The 23,306-nt window shown below is 32.0% G+C and overlaps 1 protein-coding gene across 1 annotated transcript; it reads left to right on the top strand.

The window, feature by feature from the left end:
* Positions 1–11,151: 11,151 nt before the first annotated feature.
* On the top strand, positions 11,152–23,306 carry LOC134685256 (uncharacterized). The gene is made up of 2 exons (XM_063544837.1): positions 11,152–11,203; positions 22,298–23,306. Exon 2 carries the CDS (start codon positions 22,326–22,328, stop codon positions 23,013–23,015), a length of 690 nt encoding a protein of 229 aa, XP_063400907.1. The 5' UTR covers positions 11,152–11,203; positions 22,298–22,325; the 3' UTR covers positions 23,016–23,306.

The following is a 23,306-nucleotide window of genomic DNA, read 5'->3' as shown; positions in this document are numbered from 1 at the left end:
ATTTTATTCATTGGAATATATGCTTATACGCACAATAAATCCTCGTGTATTTGTATCTACCACAATAAAATGTTTTGTGGGATTTTGTTTTTAATATTAAGCGCACACATATAGAAACCGTGTACTATGATTTAAGTAAATAACTTAGAAAAGATTCATCAAGCGATAAAACAATTCACTTTAATTTAATAACCCGGAGAAACCGATCTAAAAAAAATCCAAGCACACCATCTTGGCGTGTTTTGCTTTCTCCAATAAAGAGTTCAATTATTATATAAAATTGAGAATGGAAATGGGAAACGTGTCAAAAAAAGAGAACAACCCGACCATAGAGAAGACAACAGCAGAAGGTCACCAACAGGTTTTCAATGCAGCGAGAAATTTCTGCACTCGGAGGCATCCTTCAGCTGGCCCCTAAACAAATATATATATACTAGTTCAGTGATAATGAACGCCATAATAAACTCGAAATTGTACACAAGTAACTAAAAATTTTAAAAAATACAAGACTAACAAAGGCCAGAGGCTCCTGACTTGGGACACTATACGCACATTAAAATTCAGTTCAAGAGAAGTCCGAGTCTGGTGTCAAAAAATGTAACCAAAGAAAATAAACAATACGACAATAATACATAATTAACATCATTCATGCCAGCTTCGGACTTCAATTAAACTGATTGAAAGATTTAGTCTTCATCATATGAATATCAGACACAATCCTTCCCGTGAGGGTTTTAGTATCATACCATCATGACATATATGAGAAGAACATGACCCGTGTCATGCCAACAACTGAGTTTTAAAAAAATGTGTTTAGTTCCGATGCAAAGACCCCATAAGTGAATCAATATAAACGCCAAAATATGCAATCTTTAATGACCTGACAACAGTATCGTAACTATATCCCTTCTTAATATTAAGTTTATTTAAAGATTTAGTTAGCTTCTGAGGTGAAAACTGACATTTTTGTGCTTTATAAAAAATATTTCCGTAAAATGTATTTAGTTTAATTTCAACTAGATATCAGTTTAAAGTATTGATGCAAAATGCAAAGAATTATCTTATCAATATAAGAGAGTTCTTTAAAATTTCACTCTCCATTTACTAACACACTTTTTAGTGCGGTGACAGAAGTGTAAAAAGTCGTCTAGATTGCGAGTTTAATCTCCCCAAATAACACACGGCTAAAAATGGTCTTAACTTAAAGACAAATATTTCTTCTTTCGTTTTTGCCCTGTCGTCAGAATTTCGTATGGTCACATTTTTTCTAAAAAGTCGTTTTAATGACTAATAGTATATTGGATAGTTTCAACCCTCCTTTTTCAAAATGAAAAATTGTGTATGTTTGCCTACATCTAATTGAAATAGTTTTTCCTGAAGCTATTTTTATGTGTCAAAATATTCTATTCAGTACTTTATTTTCTTCTTATCTATAAAATTTGCGAAGTTTTGACTGTTTAAAATTGTGGTAATTTTAATTGCAAATTTGGACACAAACTTTAGTTTCTTCTTCATAGTAGTAATAAAGATTATCCCATTATATTTTAAGCATATAGTATTTCATAAAACTAATAAGTGATAAAAATTTCGGAACCAAAATATGAAAAAAAACACCTTAAGAAATCAATGGAAAAAGAATGAGTAAAAAACTTCAATTTCAACACGGAACTCAATCACTTACCTTCCGTCACATTTTGTGTATTAGTCAATAATTTGCTCTCAACTGATATATGAAATTACCTTTTTCGCTATTATATACACATATTTTTTTTTTAAAGTGCACTGATATATGCCACATACGTTGTTTGTATATGTTTATATTCAATGATTTTTCTTATAAAACATAAAAAAAGGTCTTATTGTAAAATCAAAATAATTGACGGATAGTTTCAGTATGATATTCCGTGATATATCAAGTCCGTTGCAACTTGCTCCATTAAGTCCAAAGAAAAGACAAAAGTCGTTAAATTTTATGCAGCGCTTTGATAATATGTCCCCCAAAAAATCAACTGAAATTTTGAGTTAATTTACCAGTAAAGAGAAGTCGATTTTTGTATCTGCATTGAATAAAAGATTGGATGATGTGAACATAAAGATGTTATGCGATAGCTGTTAATTTGAAGAACTCTGTGCATGCAGATTATGATCGTTCGTGCTACAAAAGTTACACAAGTAAACATATGTGTTTCCCTTTTTAGAGCAAGGAAGCTTCTTATCTCTGATATTCAATGCCGACATACAATTATCTGTTGTCCCTTAGTTTCGGGTATTTGTACGCGTTCTAGAATGCAGTCGTTCAACTGGAGCGCTTGTATTTTGTTAGAACAAACCATTTTACAAAAGATCAAAAACTGCTCAAGTTTGAATCAGATGAGCGTATTAAGAATGTTTTATCTGTGTCAGACAAAGTTAAAGTTGAAATAGTTTCCCGTCCATCTTTTAAACTTCAAGCACTCTGTCATTTTGTTTGCATTGCAAATAATTTGCAAAAAACGAGGAGAAAAATCCAAACCCGTGGAAGCAGATATCTCAGATCACGATACTGCTTTTAATACTTTTATTTTGGCTATTGATAATGATTTAATGATCATTCCTCATGACACCGTTACTTGATAAATATCCTTCCGGCTGATCCTAATATAAAATATTCTACTTATAAAATGCAGTCGAAACTCATTGATTTCTATAGAAATACAGCTGTCAAACAACTTCAACAAGTTCAAGGCAAATATAACAAGTCATAATATTTAGTAGCAAAATAACTGTTTGAGATGCCATATCAGCTGATAGTCAATTGAAAACTGACCTCAAAATCGCAATGTCAACTGTAATAGATACAAATAACGGACAGATATTTCATTCTGCTGCAAGTATACTTAGAAAAGACATCGAAACTCCACAGAAGAATATCCAACTTCGGATGAATTGTTTTTTTACTTCTTTTATACAGTCAATGCCTTTGTATTTATTGCAATTCATTTTATGGTTACTCGATAAAACTGCATACAGCCAAGACTATTCTCCGGAAATGGCACCAGAGAAATTGTGTAAATGCTAATCAATTGTTAAGTCAATCGTTTGTGTGGTCATTTTTTTTACTCCTTTTCATTTAGAATTGGCTTCACAAATGTACCATGAGTTTGGTTCAAAACACCTTGTTCAAACTTCGAATGCCAATGGATTTTTTTTAAAGTGAAGTGCGACGTTATCTAATGTGTTGCCATCCATGAAATTGAGCGAATCCAAGATAGTGTGTATGTTTCCCCAGCATCTTTGCAGACAAGCATATGGATGTCATCACACCTTCCTAAACCCCTTTTTAGATATCTGTTAAATCTTGGATGAATTGATAGGGATGTTTTGAAGCTGGTGTTTTTTTAGGAACAAATGTCTTCGGACTTCATACAATACCTTGTCTGCACTTGTAAAGAAAAACTCAAAATAACGTGTTTGCTTTGAGCAGCACCTTTCAAGTGCAGACCTGTGGCCATGAGTGAAATGTGTAGAAATATTAAAAATGGCTTGTGACGGTTGATGAAAATGAAGAAGATGGATATAACGGTCGATTTGGTAGCTTGTTGCACTGGTACACACCATCCCAGCCCCCAGGTTATGGGAATGTTGGCGCGCCGGTAAAAAAGTTAAACCCCGCCACATTCTGTATGTGTCTGTTTCAAGTCACGAGATGGTAATGCAGTGTTTGTCGTTTGTTTCTATATACTATATTTGTTTCTTACTTATTTATTTTGTACATTAATCAGGCCGTTAGAATTTTCGTTTGTTTTACATAATTCATTTCGGGAATTGAAGACTATGCAGTATAACTTTTACTCATTTTTGAAGCCCGGACGGGATCTATAATTGTTAATTTATGTCTCATTTGGAGAGTTGTCTCATTTGCAATCATATCACATCTTCTTTTTCTCATATGGAATACTTTTGAAGTTTGTGGTACGTTGCAAGGGCAAAAAAAAGGGGGGATATAGGTACAAAACCTATAATTTAATAGTGTTAACCAGAGTAAAATACACAACAACAGATAATACTATTGAAGCAGTAATAATTATGAAAAAACCCCAAAGCAATGAGTAGTCTATAAACAATCTGAAGTATCCGCAAATTCAATTTGAGGTCATATTTGACTGTAGAGTTCTATTGCTTTGGTTCGATACCTCACCCAATATGATAGTTTAAAAAATAATTTTAAAGTATTGTCTTGCATGACACTTAATGTTTTACCTGAAATTGAATTTTCTCATAAGGTTAAGGTGCTCAAAACATTTTATAGGTTGAAAACTTGATTTTTGAAGTTTTGTTTATTAAACGTCGTTTTAGTAAAATTTGGATGAAAAAATCTTAATGATTTAGGTTTATGTATAATAACAAACATTACTAAAGCCAAAACAGTGTCATTTGTATTTTGGTACAATTTAGAAATAGAAAAAAAATGTCAAAATTGAAACCCTCCTAAATTTTCACAGATTTTTACATATGAACTTTGACCTAAATTTGAAAAATATGTGACCATATCAGGTCCTGACGACAGGCATATTATTATAGATCACGATTTTCTCTTTCCAACGATATATTATATAGGTGTGTGTTCGGTGGGGAGATTAAACTCGAAAAAATCTGCCTTCAGTCACCGCACTTTGGCAGACTAAATATACCTATGTAAATCAAAAGCCATGTGCTTCTACATAAATAATCTAAAGTGATTTTGATTAGCGGATTTGTATCTCTGTTTTAAAACTTTCTTTGTTTCTACACATATTTAATCTTCGTTTTTCAGAAATATACTATAATTCTGACATTTGACCTTGTTTTATCGAAAATAACACTGCACACATAATTTCCGACCGGGTGAAACATTTGACATAATAAGCTTTCGAATGGTATGAATGATTTAGGTAAGTGCAAAAAACATCAATATTAACCTATTCTCACTTCGCTATATACGGATATGGTTGAAAATTAAAATGTCTGTGCTTTCTATTAAAATATATGATTACTTTGATGACTTAGCTTGTTTTAAAATAACTAACTAGCATTTTCTTATCTTTAATGTTGATCTAGGCAGTCATCTCTTACCTTTTTTGCAGCTGATATCGTAACTCGTCTCAAACACATGAGTGAATTAACCTTTTCAAAAGAGAAAGCTTGCTCCTTACTCAATATATTTTCAACTGTTTGTTTTCTTTGTCAATTCTAAATACTTAGATTTCTCCGCCATCATGTCTGCAAATTGTCTTTGCTAATTTGTATACTTTATACTAATCATCGTCTTGTAGAAAGACATTTCAATCTAAAAATTGGGAAGCTTGTTTGTTGCAATTTCCTTTATCGTTGTATAATAACTTAATAAGAGACACTACATTTAAAAACGAAATGTCCAGAAAACATTTGAAGGTGTTTCCACATCATTTTTCTAAATAGCTGTTTAGCAGCTACTAACGGTTTACTGAACGCTACCTTAGGTATTTAATCATAGGTTTCTTCGTGCTGGTTGATTAAAATATAATTTTTATATATTTTTCCTGAACTAAGGAAGATAATCAACAACTTCCGGTTAAGAAAATGTCTCTTCATGTCTAATATGATGGCTTTGTTCACACTTATTCCAAAAATATTAAGTTTGTTTATACTAAACCTGTTATCAGATAATTTGCTTTTTTATCGGGTATAAATTGAAACTTTCGGTCTCAGATGATTTATGTATACCAATTAAAACAAATTATATGGATTCAAGGTACCTTTCCATGAAGAAGTTGCAAAACTTACCACTTCTGGTTTACTCAACTACCAAAGACAAATATGAGCTTGGCTTTGACATTGACCTCATGTTCTAAGTTAGAATTCATGGACCTCAATTAAAAAAATCTGTAGGTATGATATGAGCATCACTAATGACACTTTTGTAGATGAAACGCGCGTCTGTGTACTAAATTATGATCCTGGTACCTTGATCAATATTTATATGGCTTTCAGTTTATGAGAAACATCAACATTACGACAAAATGAATTGGTAAATGTAGATAAGTTTTGTAAGCTTCCACACGACTGAGTCGGTCCAAGTCAGCAAAAGTTCCCGAGGATGTACCAAACAAATATGAATTATGAAAAGGAATTTTGTCGTTATCTTTTTTTGGTAACCAAGAAAATATACTAACAAATTATTTAAGGAGATAATCCTCACAATATAAACCAGATGCTCCGCAGGCCGCAGCTTTATACGACCACAGAGGTCGAACCCTGAACGTTGGGGCAAGTATGGATACAACATTTAAGCTTGACACAGCTCTGAATTTGGATTGTGATTAAATAGTTGACACAACATAGGTTTCTGACACAGAATGAATGTGGTCTAAGAACTTAAACTTAAAAACTTAAAAATTTTGAATTGGACATTTACCTTTAGCTTTTATGGTCTAATATCCAAAATCTAAATACATGGTTAGATTCAGCATATCAAAGAACCCCGCGAATTCCATTTTTGATGAAATCAAATAAATAAATGTTTAATTTTAGACCCTTAAGACCTCAATGTGGACCAATTTAATAACCGGGCCCATATTAAAAATCTTAATACATGGTTAGATTCAGCATATTGAAGAACCCCATATATTCAGTTTTTGTTGAAATCAATCAAAGTTTAATTTTTGACCCTTTGGACCATAATGTAGACCAATTTGAAAACGGGACAATACTGTGCAATTGAATATTTCTTGCTATTGCGCAAAACTGTGCAATTGAATTGAAAATTTCTTGCTTTTGCACAAAACTGTGCAATTAAATGGAAAATATCTTGCTATTGCGCAATACTGTGCAATTAGATATTTCTACCTATTGCGCAATACTGTACAATTGAAGATTTCTTGCTATTGTACAATACTGTGCAATTGAAGGTTATTGCTATTGCGCCGTACTGTGTAATTGAAGATTTCTTGCTATTGCACGATACTGTGCAATTGAAAATTTCTTGCTTTTTCACAAAACTGTGCAATTAAATGGAAAATTTCTTGCTATTGCGCAATACTGTGCAATTAGATATTTCTACCTATTGCGCAATACTGTACAATTGACGATTTCTTGCTATTGCACAATACTGTGCAATTGAAGATTTATTGCTATTGCGCAATACTGTGCAATTGAAGATTTCTTGCTATTGCACGATACTGTGCAATTGAAAATTTCTTGCTATTGCACAATACTTAATATAATAATTTTGGACCCCGATTTGGACCAACTTGAAAACTGGGTCCACAATCAAAAATCTAAGTACATATATATAGGGAGATGTGGTGTGAGTGCCAATGAGACAACTTTCCATCCAAGTAACAATTTAAAAAGTAAACCATTATAGGTTAAAGTACGGCCTTCAACATGTTTAGATTCAGCATATCAGAGAACCCCAAGAATTCAATTTATGTTAAAATCAAGCTAATTTTAATTATGACTCTTTGGACATTAATATAGACCAATTTAAAAACAGGACTAAAAATAAAGAATATAAATACACGGTTAATTATTTTTTTGATGAAATATAACACAGTTTAATATTGGACCCTTTTGGCCCCTTATTCCTAAACTGTTGGGAACAAAACCCCCAAAATCAATCACAACCTTCCTTTTATGGTCATAAACCTTGTGTTTAAATTTCATAACTTTTTATTTACTTATACTAAAGTTATAGTGCGAAAATGTCCACGGACGACGACGACGATGACAGCACCAACGTCATACCAATATAAGACGAAACATTTTTCAATTTTTGCGATCGTATAAAAATCTTTGGCTTATCAAGATGATTTTTTTCACATATCTTATTTTTATCACAGATATTGTTTCTTTTATTTCTACACATGTAGCTCTCTATTCTATAATAGGTCCTTCAAGATTTCAAAATACTATAGTGGGATCTTTCATAGAAATTGAAGGAAAACTGATTCATGACAATAAAGTAAATATAGATATAAAAAAGAAGATATGGTATGATTGCCAATTGGACAACTATCCACAAAAGACCAAAAGGACACAGACATCAACAACCATAGGTCACCGTACGGCCTTCAACAATGAGCAAAGCTCATACCGCATAGTCAGCTATAAAATGCCCCGATAAGACAATGCAAAACTATTCAAACGAGAAAAGCTCTTCACTTCGAAAACTACGCAATTTTATCTTACTTGATTAAATCTAAAGCTCTTTACTTCGAAAACTGCGCAATTTTATCATACTTGATTTAAACAATTGATTGACGTTCTAACAATAACCTCAAGAATTATTTGATATTTTAAATATACATTTTTATCTCTGATACCAAAAAATCTGTCACAATTATCATGTCTTTATGTTTTCTTTAGATAAGACTAAGAGCACTAGCATTACTATATATGTAGATATCTTGCATGGGTGGAAAGTCACTATTCTCCGAGGAGTTAACTAACGACATCGACAGTGCTGATATAATTGAAGATATGGTCCTGCTAATAATTTTTGACTTTGTAAAGAATCTTTCTTTGTGGAAAATGTGTGCAATTGAAAAGAACATTATATCTGGTTATGTGTAACATTTCTTAGTATCATGATATGTAGGTCATGGGGGTTTAAGTCTTAAACTAGGTACATGTACTTCTTCCAAATTATTAATAATCAAGCTTATTTTTTCTTCAGTTTCTTTTTGTAAATATTCGGACGTCTTCTGTCCTATATTCTAATCGTAAGCTTTCCTAAATGCTAGTGATTAAACATGTTTGGTCCAATTTTTGGATATATTTTTCTGTGATAAGGTTAAGGCATCATTAAGATGATTGTCTGTATACCAAATATTTCATTCTATTTTATATGAATCTACCTGTCGCTTAAGATTAACAGCGTTCGGCTGTAATCTTTAATATGTGACGTGACAATTATAACATGAAACGTGGCTTAATTTTCATATTTGCGGCCGTTTTATTATCTTTTTTTAACCTTTACAGTGAAACAATGATGTGTGTACACTATACCTAGATGTATTTCTTTCATTTCCGAATACTTTATATTCCCAAATATATGACCAAACTTTACATTTGGGAGATTGAAGTAACAATTTAGAATATTTAAAAGCAATTATTTAACATAAAAATCCAATTACAAACATTTCAACACTTGTTTCATAGATGTAGGACATGTAATCATGAAAAGTTGTCTAGTATACTCTTTAAATAAAGAAACACAATGCGTTATGTAAAAATAAATGAATACCTTCATGCGGTCAGATTATTCGAGTGTTAAAATACTAGAAAAGTGCTTATTAACCACTTGTTCTACAACTTAACATTGGGAACACATCTAAAAAAAACACTATGTCAAAGGGAGGTAATCCATTTTTTAAATATGACTTTATACATTATGAGGGGAAATATGTGCAAAATGTGATGTAAATGGGGAGAATATTTATGCCTTTCATTGATATCATAACTTTCAAGTGTAATTTCTATTGTATCTTTCAATCTGGACACAAAAACTAATTTTCACCATATACTTCGTTCTTCTCTCACATTACACTGAGTGCATCCCGGATAGCCGCAGTTAAAGATAGAAATTTGTGTAAAACACAGCTTCAAATGGTTTCAAAATCCTTCCATTACATTAACATTTACAGGAAATGAGTTTTGTAATTTTTGTGTGGCCTTGGACAAGTACAATGAAAAAGTACATATTTTCCTATAGGGGTAAATTCAGTAAAAAATCTCCCATTGACTTTAAATCTAATCTATGTGTGGAAATAAATTTATACCTGATTAACCTTAAAAAATTAAAAACTTTCATATATCATTCATGAAAGTACAAATGTAGCCCTATCTTTTGCAACAATAAAAACATAGTATCATGCGGCATTTTTGGGCATTGACATGGCCTTGTTTACAAACAATGTTGATTCGCACTTAATTCCTATACTGACCCCCATTACTTGTCAACCCTGTAGGGAAAAAATTAGTACATTCAGCATTTTTTTTTTCAACTCTAGTTTTGATCTATCTATCAAAAAATATGTATTACAAACATTATCTACTAATCTGTCACATTTAGACAGAAAGCTCTCCCCTAAATTGGCGGTCTCTGATGACGTATATATATTTACTGAATTTACGCCTTTAAATATAAAAGTTGCCCTGTTTTAATATCTACCGTCGTTCACCCATAGTTTTTGGTGGTGTCCGTGTTGTTTTTTACTCTTATTTGTGACATTTTGTTCACGCATTATCGTCTATAAAATGGTAATTGAAGCGATTGTAGTACAAGTGAGATGTTTAGCGCTATAAAACCACTTTAAATCCACCATTTTCTACATTTGAAAATGTCTGCACCAAAACAGGAATATGACAGTTGTTGTCCATTCGTTTGATGTGTTTTTTGCCATTTGATTACGAAATCAATTATCTATATCAAAGTCAAATGATAAAGTTTTAAATCAGAGACCCTTCTGGCTTTTGAAGATTTTCCGTCATAACAAAAGTTTTCTTTTCTGGACTATAATTAAAAAAAGGAGTGGAAGCGTCAACATTTTGCTGCAAACTGTGAAACACGTGCATCGGAAATCCCTTTTGTGACATGTGACGGACGCCATTTAACCATATCATTTTGTCATATAATACAATCAACACCTTGATGTTGCTAGCTATAAATGCAATCAGCTGATTATTGATTTTCTTTCAAAATCTCAACGAGTTCAAGGTGAATTCCGAGTAATGTCCGACCAGGTAAAGTCCGAGAATCCCGAAAAAAGTAAATAAACAAGATGGCTGAAAATAAATGCCAAAAATTATATTAGAAATTTTTGAGTTACCTCTCTTTGTATATATAGAGTTCAGCTAGTGAAGTTTTGAAACATGTCAAATACATTGTATTACATTAGAAATGTTTGAGTTATCTATCTTTGTATAGAGTTAAGCAAATGAAGTGAAATTTGGAAATTAGATAAAATTGGAAAAAGAGAAAAGATAATTTTATATTAGCTTTTATATACTTTATCAAATCATATTTATGATACAGTTTGATTATTTTGTCCAAATATTATTTAAAGGTATTTCAAAATATTATTTACTTCATTCTGGTAATTAGTGTATAGATAAAAACTGTTCACTACATTGTATATGTTTACCATTGATAAATAACTGATCGACAGGTGTAGTTGTGAACAAGAATATTTGAAGATTTAAGGTTGGTGTATTTTGTAAATATTTATAATGATTGTGAATATGACTGTTTGATATAAAAGAGTTTTATAAAATGCAAAAAGAACAAAAATATGATATGTAAATGTAACATGTCATATTAACAGGTAAAAGGTAACAATACATATAATATTATTATAATTAACCACCTATATAGTTAACATTTAAATCAACTAGATATAAGACCATGGCCTTTGCATGTCCACTAACTCTCTATACTTTAGTGACTCGCCTGATACTCCTGAAGTTATGCAATCAGCCTATACAAACAAATAACCAGGAAACTAGTCCAACAAACACCATTGGCAACTTACATGCAATAAAATCAGTAAACTTCTCAAACTTTAGAGAAATTGTACAACATCTTAAATCAAAAATTGTGAAAGCATCAAACCAATACCTATTCCTCATGTTACTAGCTCTTTCCGGCGATACAGAGCTAAACCCAGGACCTAGAACACCTAAATGGCCCTGTGGTACATGTGAAAAAGCTGTCACTTGGAGCCAAAAAGCTATCTGTTGCGATACATGTAACATCTTGTACCATGCAAACTGCCAATGCATGCCATCCCTAAACTACAAATGCTTGGATTCATCAAACATATCCTGGCATTGTATACAATGTGGAATGCCTAACTTTTCATCATCAATATTCGACTTATCATCACTCGAAACATCTAATTCATTTGACCCCCTACATGACCAATCAGTGGGAAACTTTAACTTACAACCTACTGAATTCTCAACACCAAAAAAACAGGTGAACAAGCGAACTCAATGTAAAAGAGAAACACCTCTGAAAATTTTAAACATCAATTTTCAGTCACTTAAAAATAAAAGACAAGAATTACAAGAAATGTTGATATCAACTAAACCTGACATCATTATAGGTACTGAAACCTGGCTCACTAAAGACATATTATCATCTGAATTTTTCCCAATGATAGACTATACTGTATATAGGAAAGACCGACCTCTAAGCGATAAAAATCTTAGCCATGGAGGTGTACTCATTGCAGTAACAACAAACTTACTATCTGAAGAAATAAGAGATCTTCAAACAGACTCTGAATCTATTTGGGTACAAATAAATATGACAAATGCCAGGAAGTTAATTGTTGGAAGTTATTATCGACCTCCATCTGATAATGGCACATCCATTGAACAGCTTAAAATCTCACTAGATCGCATAAACCAAAATACAAAATCTACAATCATTCTTGATGGCGACTTTAATCTTGGGCACATAAACTGGGATATTCCATGCACCATCCCGAGTAAACCAGACATTAAGCTACATGAACAACTCCTAAACATTATAAATGAACATTCACTTGAGCAGATTGTAAAAAAGCCCACTAGGGGAGACAGAACACTTGATCTCATTCTCACCAACATACCAAGCATAGTCAACAAAGTGGAGACTATGCCTCCTATCGGAAATGCAGACCATGATATCGTCTATGCAGAATGTGCACTATCTCTCAAACGCAACAAGAAAATGCCAAGAAAATTTAACCAGTACAGAAAAGCTAACTTGGAAAACATCAAACAAGATGTCAACAAACTCACACAAGAAATCAAAGGTCATTACCATAGTTCATCTACTGATGAACTATGGAATACATTTACAGAAAGACTACTTCAATCAGTCAAGAAAACATCCCCCAGAAAACAATCACAAACAAGAAAAAACTACCCTGGGTTGATAAAACATTAAAAATCATGATAAACAAAGTTAAAAGACTACATAAAAAGAGCAAAAACAGTCCAGAGCAAATGAAAAAATACAAATACTTAAAAAAGAACATTACAAAAATAAATGCGTAATGCCTACTGGAATTACATTGAAAAAAATGATATTTGACCTGCCAGTAGATGAACCAGATGACAACATCAGAAAAAAACTTTGCTGCACTTAGAAAAGATGGTAAACATACTGACAATACATCTGACAAAACTAACATCCTAAATAGTCAGTTTCAAAAAGCATTTTCCGAAGAAACAACAAGTGAACCTATTCCAGATAAAGGGAAATCGAACTATTTCAAGAAGGGTGTCATAAAATTGATGGATAAGATTAATCCTAATAAAGCAACTGGTCCAGATCAAATTTGCGGAACAGTACTTAAAGAACTTAGTAGCGACATCTCAACTGCAATCACCTACATCTTCCAAAAATCACTCGACACAGGAAAAATCCCAAAAGATTGGAAACATGCAAATGTCTGTCCTGTTTTTAAAAAAGGTGATAAACACAACGCAATAAATTATAGACCCATATCTCTCACATGCATACTTTGTAAGATCATGGAACACATAATAGCCAGTAGAATGATGGACCACCTAGAAAATAACAATATTTTGTACGACCTTCAACACGGATTTTGAGCTAATAGATCATGTGAAACCCAACTAGTATCATTCATCCAAGAACTAGCAAAAAATAACAACAGTAACATCCATTCCGACATAATTGTGATGGACTTTGCCAAAGCCTTTGACAAAGTTCATCACAAAAGACTTCTCTACAAACTGAAACATTATGGCATTGATGACAACACCTTAAAATGGATAGAAGATTTTCTTACATCTCGGACACAAACAGTGATTATTGATGGTGTTCAGTCAGACAAAATAAACGTAACATCTGGTGTTCCCAAAGGAACAGTTTTGGGTCCGATCCTTTTCCTTGTATACATAAATGACTTTAACGAATACATCAAACACAGTACCCTCAGATTATTTGCAGATGATAGCATAATTTATAAAACAATACGAAACAAAGAAGACACACAAAAATTACAAGAAGAACTCACATCAGCTTCAAAATGGGAGAAGGACTGGCTCATGTCATTCCATCCAGACAAGTGCTCAGTCCTTCAGATAACAACTAAGAAAAACCCATTTAATTTTGACTATACTCTCCACCAACATGTACTTCAAAAAGAAACATCCAAAATATCTGGGAATAACTATACAAACTGATCTGAAATGGAACAAACATGTAAACAATATCACAGCTGCAGCCACACAAAAGCTGAACTTTATTAAAAGGAATCTAAAAGTCAACTCAAAAACAGTCAAAGAAAAAGCATACATTGCACTTGTAAGACCAAAGCTAGAATACAGCAGCTGCGTCTGGGACCCGCACACCAAATCTCAAACACACCAACTTGAGATGGTCCAGCGCAGAGCAGCAAGGTACACCTGCAACAGATACCATAACACCAGCTCAGTCACTGAAATGCTACAAACTATAAATTGGGCAACACTTGAGAAAAGGCGAATTAGAGCCCGCATCATTTTCCTCTACAAAATTATACATCATCTTGTTGCCATATATCCGACAGACCTACTTACACAATATGATACAAGAACACGACAACATTCACATATTTACTCTTTCAGACCCATACAAACCACTAAAGACTCATACAAGTACTCATTCTACCCTAGAACAATCTTGCAATGGAACCTTCTCCCAGTAGCTGCAGTTCAATGTACTACTCTTGAAAGCTGCCGAGAACAGATTCCAATATCTGTTCTCAATAAAAATCTAAACATTTAAATAAATTCCACAATGTATATAGTTTTAACCAAAATGTATAGTACAAAAACAGAAGAAAAAGAAGTTATGTTGAAATTTTTATTTTTATTTTTGTATTATTCACTGTAAATAAAATTTATATCCCACGCACGTGCGGCATAGTAAAATCAGTGCCCGGCACGTTATCGTCAGTATGTTGATGGAGTGCTGAATTATAAAGAAGAAGAAGAAATAACATTTTATATTTTTATCTGAAGTTTTGCAAGTGCAAATAATTACATTAGGTGTATGTTTCATTATAATACGTTATTCTGATTGACTAATTGCACATCACATGTTATTCCGTAAGCAATTGCATTAGACAATAACATTTATCATTAATGATGACACGAGGTCCCACAATAAAGTGCACAGGTGAATTTAATAAAACTTCATTAAAATCGTGTTTTTATAATCCTAGCTAAAAAATGTAATTATAAGTATTGAATGCTTCTTTTTGTAACTTTATAGGGTTGTAAAAGCGTTGACCGTGCGTACATTTTTAGAATGAAACGCTTCCGCGCTTCATACAAAATGTACTTCGGTCAACGCTTTTACACCCCAATAAATTTACAAAAAGAAGCATTCAATTCTTAAATATGATTTTGAAATTTTGTTTTATCATTTCAAATTGAAATAAAGTTTTATTGAACTTATTGTTGAGGAATATTTATACTTTAAAAGATGTGTTTTACATTTTAAATATAAAAGGTTCTTATAAAATGAATATTGTTCACATGTAGATCTATGTGATTTTTCATACTAGAGGATGGTATTATTGCAGTAAAATTGTCTGCCATTTCCTTATTTAGGGTATGCATATTGAATTGTTATTATCTGCCCTTGATTGATATTATGATAATGTTTAGTTAATTTTTGATATTTCTAATTGAAACATTATTGATTATTCATAAACAAATGTTGTTTACTTTGAAGACGTTCTCTTGTGTTCATAGTTTGATTTCAGAAATGTTATAAATTGTAATATTCAGAAAGGAAGATAATCGTGTTCTTTTATATAGCTTTATATAAATTAATGTTTCTAATGTATTTAATTGGTATTTGAAAAAGCAATCTTTATTTCAAGTTAAATTTCATTGAATTTTTATCTGCATTTCATTAGACTAATGATGTTTTGTGTTTTTCTATTTTCCCACAAATATTGAACTATTCAGCGTTGCCAATAATTAACGTTATTTTCAATATATGTATAATGTGAATAGAATATATGAATCCAGCATAATAAATTCATGAACCTTGCATTTGTGCTTTCGTAAGCCAGTTTTATCGTTTTCGGAGGTTACATATAAATTCTTTCGCCAATGACCAATTTTAATCGTCACAACTAATATATTTTCGAAAATTGTGAAAATGGCGACCGCCAATGGAAATCCTGGTTGCAAACATTTCTAATGAATCAATGCTACGCAATTCTACCAGAAAACTATCATTATGAGTCCATTTAACTTTACAAAGTTATTGAATTACAGGTTTTCGAAGTATTATGTTGTTCATTTTTTTTTAAACTGAGAAATTATAATAGATTTTAGTTTATATACGTTTCCACGTATTTCAATACGCCCACTACCTGTTCAACGATCAAAGGTAGTATAAAAAGTACATAAGCGATGATATAAAGAAAACTTTTATGAAGTTACACGTACACATTTTATGAATAGAGGCACTCGTGCATACAAGCACTTTGACGTACACATTGTGACCCAATTGTATGTTTTCATAAATCAAATTTATTTGAAAAGTGTTCTAACAAATATATCCTAAAATTCCGAAATGACACAAAGAAACGCATTCACTGACTGCAATAGTAACTGTTACTATAAACTGTGTCCATATAAAAACCTCTTGTCGATTTGCTTAGAAGTTTTGTTGAAATATTCGAATCGTCTAAATCGAGCTAAACAGCGGATTAATTTCCACCTTTTCTCTTCATCTTTAAAGAATATTTGTCATAGTCGAGTTTTAATAGCAAATAATGAGTGGTACCAAATTGTGAAAAATGGTTGCTTTTTAAAGTGTCTTCCTATATATGTGTAACATTTCTCTGTAACAGAAATTGTATGCTGCCTAGGGAGTTTAAGTCTAGGATCAGAGACGTCTTTCAAATCATTTATTATTAGCTTATTCTTTTTGTTAGTTTCCTTTTACAAATATTCGAACGTCTGCAGTCCTATAACTTAGTTAGTTTTCATAGATGCCAGTGATTTAACATGTTGAGTTTAATTTTTGGATATATTTTTCTGTGATAAAAATGTATTTATCATTTAGATAACTCATATATTTTTTTCTATTTAATATGAAACTTCCTGTCGCTTACGATTTACAGCGTTTGGCTGTAATCTTTAATATGTGAAATGGCAATTATAACATATTTCGTGGCCATATTTTCATATTTTCGGCCTTTTAGTTATCACATGTATTGAACAAATTTTAATTGAATCAATGATATGTTCTTATTGTATCTAGATTCACACAAATCAAATCATTATGTATAATAAATATAGAAATAGCAATAAAGCAATACTTGTATCGCAGTTCATCTATTCAGAAAGATTTTTTTAACGGCAAATACTATAAATTTAACGTGAAAATAGATATGATATAGGAAAAGTAAGTTGAAAGGCCAAGGTTCTGCAAATTATTATTTACGAGAAATGGCAGATTAATTATATTTCCAATTGTTGCTTTTGATTATAAATTTCTTGCTATCAATGCGATATTCTGTATACTTTTTGGGAGGCTTGTGTGCTAGTTGTAAATAAAGGCAACAGCAGTACACCGCGGTTTAAAAGTCATATACAGGTTACAATCTAAAACCAAGAGAACCACATCAATTATAAGAGGGAAATATTGCATGCCTGTGCGCACTAGTGACTCTTTTCATAAATTAGACATTTGACTATTATGATCAAATATCCAAAATCTACGTTCCTTGTTAGAATCAGGATATTAAAGAACCCCAAGAATTCAATGTTTGTTAAACAAAAACAAAAACGTTTAATTTAGGACCCTGGAGACCTCAATGTAGACCAATTTGATAAGGGAGCTCAAAAACCAATATCTCTTTAGTAAGTAAGTAAGTATATCATTTATTATAGACATGTGTAGTATATATAATATTACATAATAAGAATACAGTAATTAAATAAATTTACACCCGGCCCGTTGGGCCTATAAGTCACTTTAAACCTAATGTTCAAATTTGTAATACGCAATGTGATTTTTACTTATAAACAAGTTCCTTTATTTTACAGAAATATATATTTAAATATTTAGCAGTTTGTCTATGATGAAGGGTCATTAAATTAGCAAATGTTCTATTATCAATAAAATGTCTATCAAGGTTCACTGATTCAAATAATAATTGTCTTAAAGTATGGTAAGCTTTACAGTACAACAAGAAATCTTTTTCATCTTCAACTGATCCGTCATCACAGAAAGTGCAAAGTCGTTCATCAGGAGCCTCATTTCTAAATCGTCCAGTTTCAATGCGTAAGGGTAGAATACCACAGCAAAATTGTGCCATAACTGATCGTTCTTGTTTCTTAATATTCGTTTTGACGTAAAGTTCAGTCTCGTACTTCTGTTTAATAGTAATGTAAGTCCTTAATTTGGGGAGAGAAGTGATTTTACCAGTCCAATCGTTTTTATAGTATTCCATAATTTTTGTTTTAAAAAGTTTAATTTTGCATAAATTAACATATTCATAGCAACTGTCCATGTCCACTTGATGAAAAATTTCACTCATCTGAGAGCTCCACTGGCCCAATTTATGATAGTTCCAAAGAAAAAGCTTTTTCGTTAGTCTTTCATTGTCCATTTTAACAAGCCGATTCCATCTTCTAACCATAGAAATCCACCGTCTAAAAGTTGGCTGTAACCATCCTAGTTCACTGTTTAGAGAAACTACTGGTGCAAATCTGTGTAATCCCAAAAAATATCTAATAGCACGGTTTTGTACAGCTTCAATGGAGTGGTATGTTTTATATCCCCAAACACTGCACAATAATCAATGACGGGTACAACACACGACTCGAAAAGGGTTTCAAATGTTTTAAATGCAACGGCCTTAAAATTGTGAATCTTTGATATCATCCCTCCTAGTGCCAGTCCTCAAGCTTTGCCTAATGTTTCGGTGGCAATACTCAAATCCATTTTATCATTGAAAATAATCCCATGATATTTGTATTGACTTACATATTGGTATCCCTTTGGTATATCTCGTCCCTCTTTTTGTAAACTGTTTGGTTCAATCTTAAAATTAAAGTTACTTCGTGGGTCACGCTGTTTTCTAAATTGCATGACATTTGATTTTGAACAATTCACACTAAGTCTCCATCGTTGGCACCAACTGTATTATACATCTAAGCAACGTTGCATATCATTTTCGTTCTCTGTTAGAATAACAATGTCATCAGCATATAATAGAAGACTGATTTTCTCATTATCACACGGTATTCCAGTTTCAAGATCTTTAATTTCAGCAGCTAAATCGTTGACAAATAAAGCGAAAAATGTAAGCGATAAATTATCTCATTGGCGGACCCCGTTTGAACACTGGAACCAATTTGTACGATGATCATTTACGTAGACACATGATTCTGAGTCAATGTATAAGCTAGATATAGCATTATACATGTTTCCGTCAATACCGTTTAATTGCAGTTTGTATTGTAATAAATCCCTATCTACATAATCAAATGCTTTTTGCAGGTCCACAAAGGTAGCAAATGTTGATTTCCTATCCTGAATAAGACAATTCAAAGAAAACACGTGATCCTCACATGACCTATCTCTTCTGAAACCGTTTTGTTCATCAACAATTAATCCGTTGTCTTCTAAAAATTGTTTCACTCGGTTATTTAAAGTAGAACTGTAACATTTCGCAATTACCGAGAGTAAACCAATGCCTCTGTAATTTAGTGGAGTTCTCGTGTCAATAGCAGAACCTTTCGGAATTGGTCGAATTAGTGCTTTCCTCCATAGCGACGGAACTTTTCCTGTGTCGAAACAGAACTGAAATAACACCTGCAATAGTTTAATAATTGGTTCATTTTTAAGCACTTCATTATAAATTCCATCTATTCCAGGAGCTTTTTTCTCTTTCAAATGTAGAACAACTTTTTGTATTTCGTCTATATGAATGTTCTGATTCAGTATATCATTTGGTATATACAACGGGTCAAGCATATTATCTTCTAGAAGTCGTTTATGTCGTAATGCGTTTTCATAAAAATTATCATCGTTATCGTCATTGTTGTTCATGTACAAATTTTTAAAATCGGATTCCCATTTGTTAATCACTGCTTTCTCATCGACTGACGTAGAACCATCGTCATTAACACATTCCATCGGGATAGCATTCTTCGTCTTAGGATCAAGTTTTTGTAATTCTGCCCAATTTTTTTTTTCGGATCTTCTGTATTCAGAGATTCTATTTTTAAAGTTAAGTCCTGTTGTTATTCCGTTCATGAAATCGTAATCGCTTATCGAATTTCTTTTGCGCCATAACAAATTTGTTCCGTGTCTCACGTTTCCTTTTACTGGTTTTAGATTTGCTAAACTGTTTTTCACAACTGTTCATAGTTACCCATAAATCACTCAATTCTTGATTCCAGAATGGTTTTTCGTGTTTAAAATGTTTTCTTGTTTTTCTAGACGCCTCATGATATGGTATTTGTTCTTCCATTTCTTTTGTTGCAAGTTTGCATAATTCTTCGTAGACCGTATCAATGTCTTCTTGCTGTTCTCTGCATAGTTCAATTTGACGATTAACCATATGTATAGCCTCTTTCGTGTTGTCGGAGCACATAAAGTTTGACGGTATTTCTTTAAATCTAAATCTTTTCTTTGTCGACAAAACGTTATGTTTCACATTCTCAGGTTTAATTATAAAGTTTTCGAAATAATCAAACATTAAAAACGCATGGTCTGAAATTCTACTTCTTGTTCCAATAAAATGCTGGATTCTTTCGGATTCGATTATTTCATTGCATGTGATGATTTCGAAATTTTTACAATTTTCAACTATATCATGCGGAACACATAAGTTGTCAACAACTGCTTTTCCTTTTAATGATATTGATGTAAATTTGTTCGACTGTTCTCCGGATCGGCCATTTAGAACGCAAAATTTACTATCATTTAGAAATTCAGAAAAGAAACTGTCCATGTTGATAATGAGTCTTGTCAATAGTTTCTCTCGTAGAAACATTATCGAATTCGGAAGAGACATCTTTTAGATTTCAATGTGGTTAGATTCCGCATTTTAAAAAAAACATAAAATCACTTTTTGTTGAAATCAAACAAAAGTTTAATTTTAACCCTGATTTGGATCATCTCGAAAACTGGGCCGAAAATCATAAATAAATCTGTCACTCTAATTATCATTTTGTTACTTGATAACTATCACAGTTATGCTTATTATCTTGATATAATTTAATTTTGGATGTTACATGTCTTCTGATTGGCTGACGTTATTTTGTTATCAGCCCAAATACATAATTTAGTCATGTGACCGTGACGTCATCAACGTTTTTTCATGGTTTTCTACGGTTTAAAATGAAATTTAGAATTAAATTATAAGAAATGACTGTAAAAAAATTCTGTCTTTTCGGAATAACATAACAAAATGTGGTGCACACGGTTAAATAACCCGCTACGCTGTTATTTCTTCAAAGACAGAAAAATATTGCAGTCATTACTTAAAAAAGGTGGCTGTTATTGTATGAATAGATAAATAGTTAATACACTTTCCTAATCCAGTGTACACAAATTGTGTGTAGCTTTGTAGGAAGAATAAAACTAAATTATTATCTAATAAAAATTCTATTTGAAACAAACAGAAAAAAGTCCAAATGAATCATGAACACACACAACAACAAAAAATATACCACACAACATCTACCTTCAACATGCACAGATTCAGAGTAATAAAGAAATTTATGACAAATGCTAACTAACATCAGTTGAACAGATACAATTATCTATCCACATTTTTATTAATAACACCATTTCGTTCAAAGGATAAAAAATAAAAATAAAAACATGAGGCCAACTAACATAGAAACTAACAAATGCATATACGTATTAATAACACCATTTCTTTTGAAAAGAAAATAACTCAAAATAAAAATAAATATATATTTAGAATCCCCTTTAATTTGCTACTAAAAGGTATACAACTGAACAACGAGAACAGTTTAAATCGTGAAAATTTAACTTAATCTTCTTTTAGGCACATGAAACTACATATCTAAATTTGAAAAGATTTTCTGTTGAACTTACTCAGCTTGACTTTCTGATTCACTCCATTTTTTAATCTTTTGGTGTTGTTGTCTTATATTTGTTTTGTATTTTTCTTTTGTTGCATTTACACATATTTTTTTGGTTTCATGTGTGCTCATTACCTCATTCAACAGATACTTCATATTCTTGATAATTCTTTTATTGAAAGCTTTTTTTCTGTTACAGTAATTGCCCTGGTATAATAAGTAGTGTTATGTTTTCCTACAACATTCTGTTCCCAAAGAACAAAACACTCCGTGATGACTTCATCAGACAGCAGACAAAAATGGACGAGTATGCTGACCAAGCAGTATATGGAATAAATACCGTAGTATCAGAATTACGAAAACAATACCGTTCAATAAACAGAGACACTATTAAAAAGATCAGCCTGACAAAAGATAGAGATGTGTCAGAAAAATTTGATTTTGTAATGCTGAAGCGAGGACAATTAATAAAGTTACTGCAAGAAAAAAACATAAAAGGAATTGATATTGAATCATGTGATATGAAAATATGTCAGAAATATCAGGCATTTGATTTAAAATACTCAAATCGTTGGAACATGGTAAGCAACACCGTCTTGGTTGCAGATACAACCATAGTTGCAGCTGGTGCTCGTTATCTTATAAACCATTTGCAATCCAATTCATCACCTGTTCAGCCACGTTACCTTGCGATAGGCGCCGCCGTATTTTGTGCTATCGATTTTGTCATATCAGGCGTATTTGGAGCAGTAGAAAAGATAGAACTTGAAGATAACACAGCAAAATTGAAAAAGATTAATCCTGATATTAGAGTAAAATGTAATACTATACGTGATTATATGATATTGGAGGCTGCAAAAATAAAAATTAAAAAAGACGATGATCTCGCAAGCGCATTAGATAATAAAGGGACATAATTTAAGAACTGTTAAAGTGATGCTTCCAAAATTTGAACTGACACTGAGTTAAGTGGTAATAAGCATTGTTTATACGCATTTCATTTAATTTAGTGGAGACAAACTTTTAAGATGGAGGTCGGAAACAAAACATCATATAAGATTAAAAAGGGACAAAACTCAGGAACATTAATCAGAGTGCTTTAAAATGTAAGCACCGATGGGTAGAGATTGTTTGAATTTTTTCAGTGAGTATTGCATTGTATAAAGCATTGTAGTTGATATAATTGTTAAAAGTTTGTTTTTTTTAAA

Source organism: Mytilus trossulus, chromosome 9 (assembly GCF_036588685.1).
Source record: "Mytilus trossulus isolate FHL-02 chromosome 9, PNRI_Mtr1.1.1.hap1, whole genome shotgun sequence".
Classification (NCBI taxonomy): Eukaryota; Metazoa; Mollusca; class Bivalvia; order Mytilida; family Mytilidae; genus Mytilus; species Mytilus trossulus.
This window is presented reverse-complemented; position numbering and strand designations above follow the sequence as displayed.

What these genes read in the sequence shown, in the direction of transcription:
- LOC134685256 (XM_063544837.1), top strand. Translation starts at nt 22,326, where the DNA reads ATGTTTTCCTACAACATTCTGTTCCCAAAGAACAAAACACTCCGTGAT.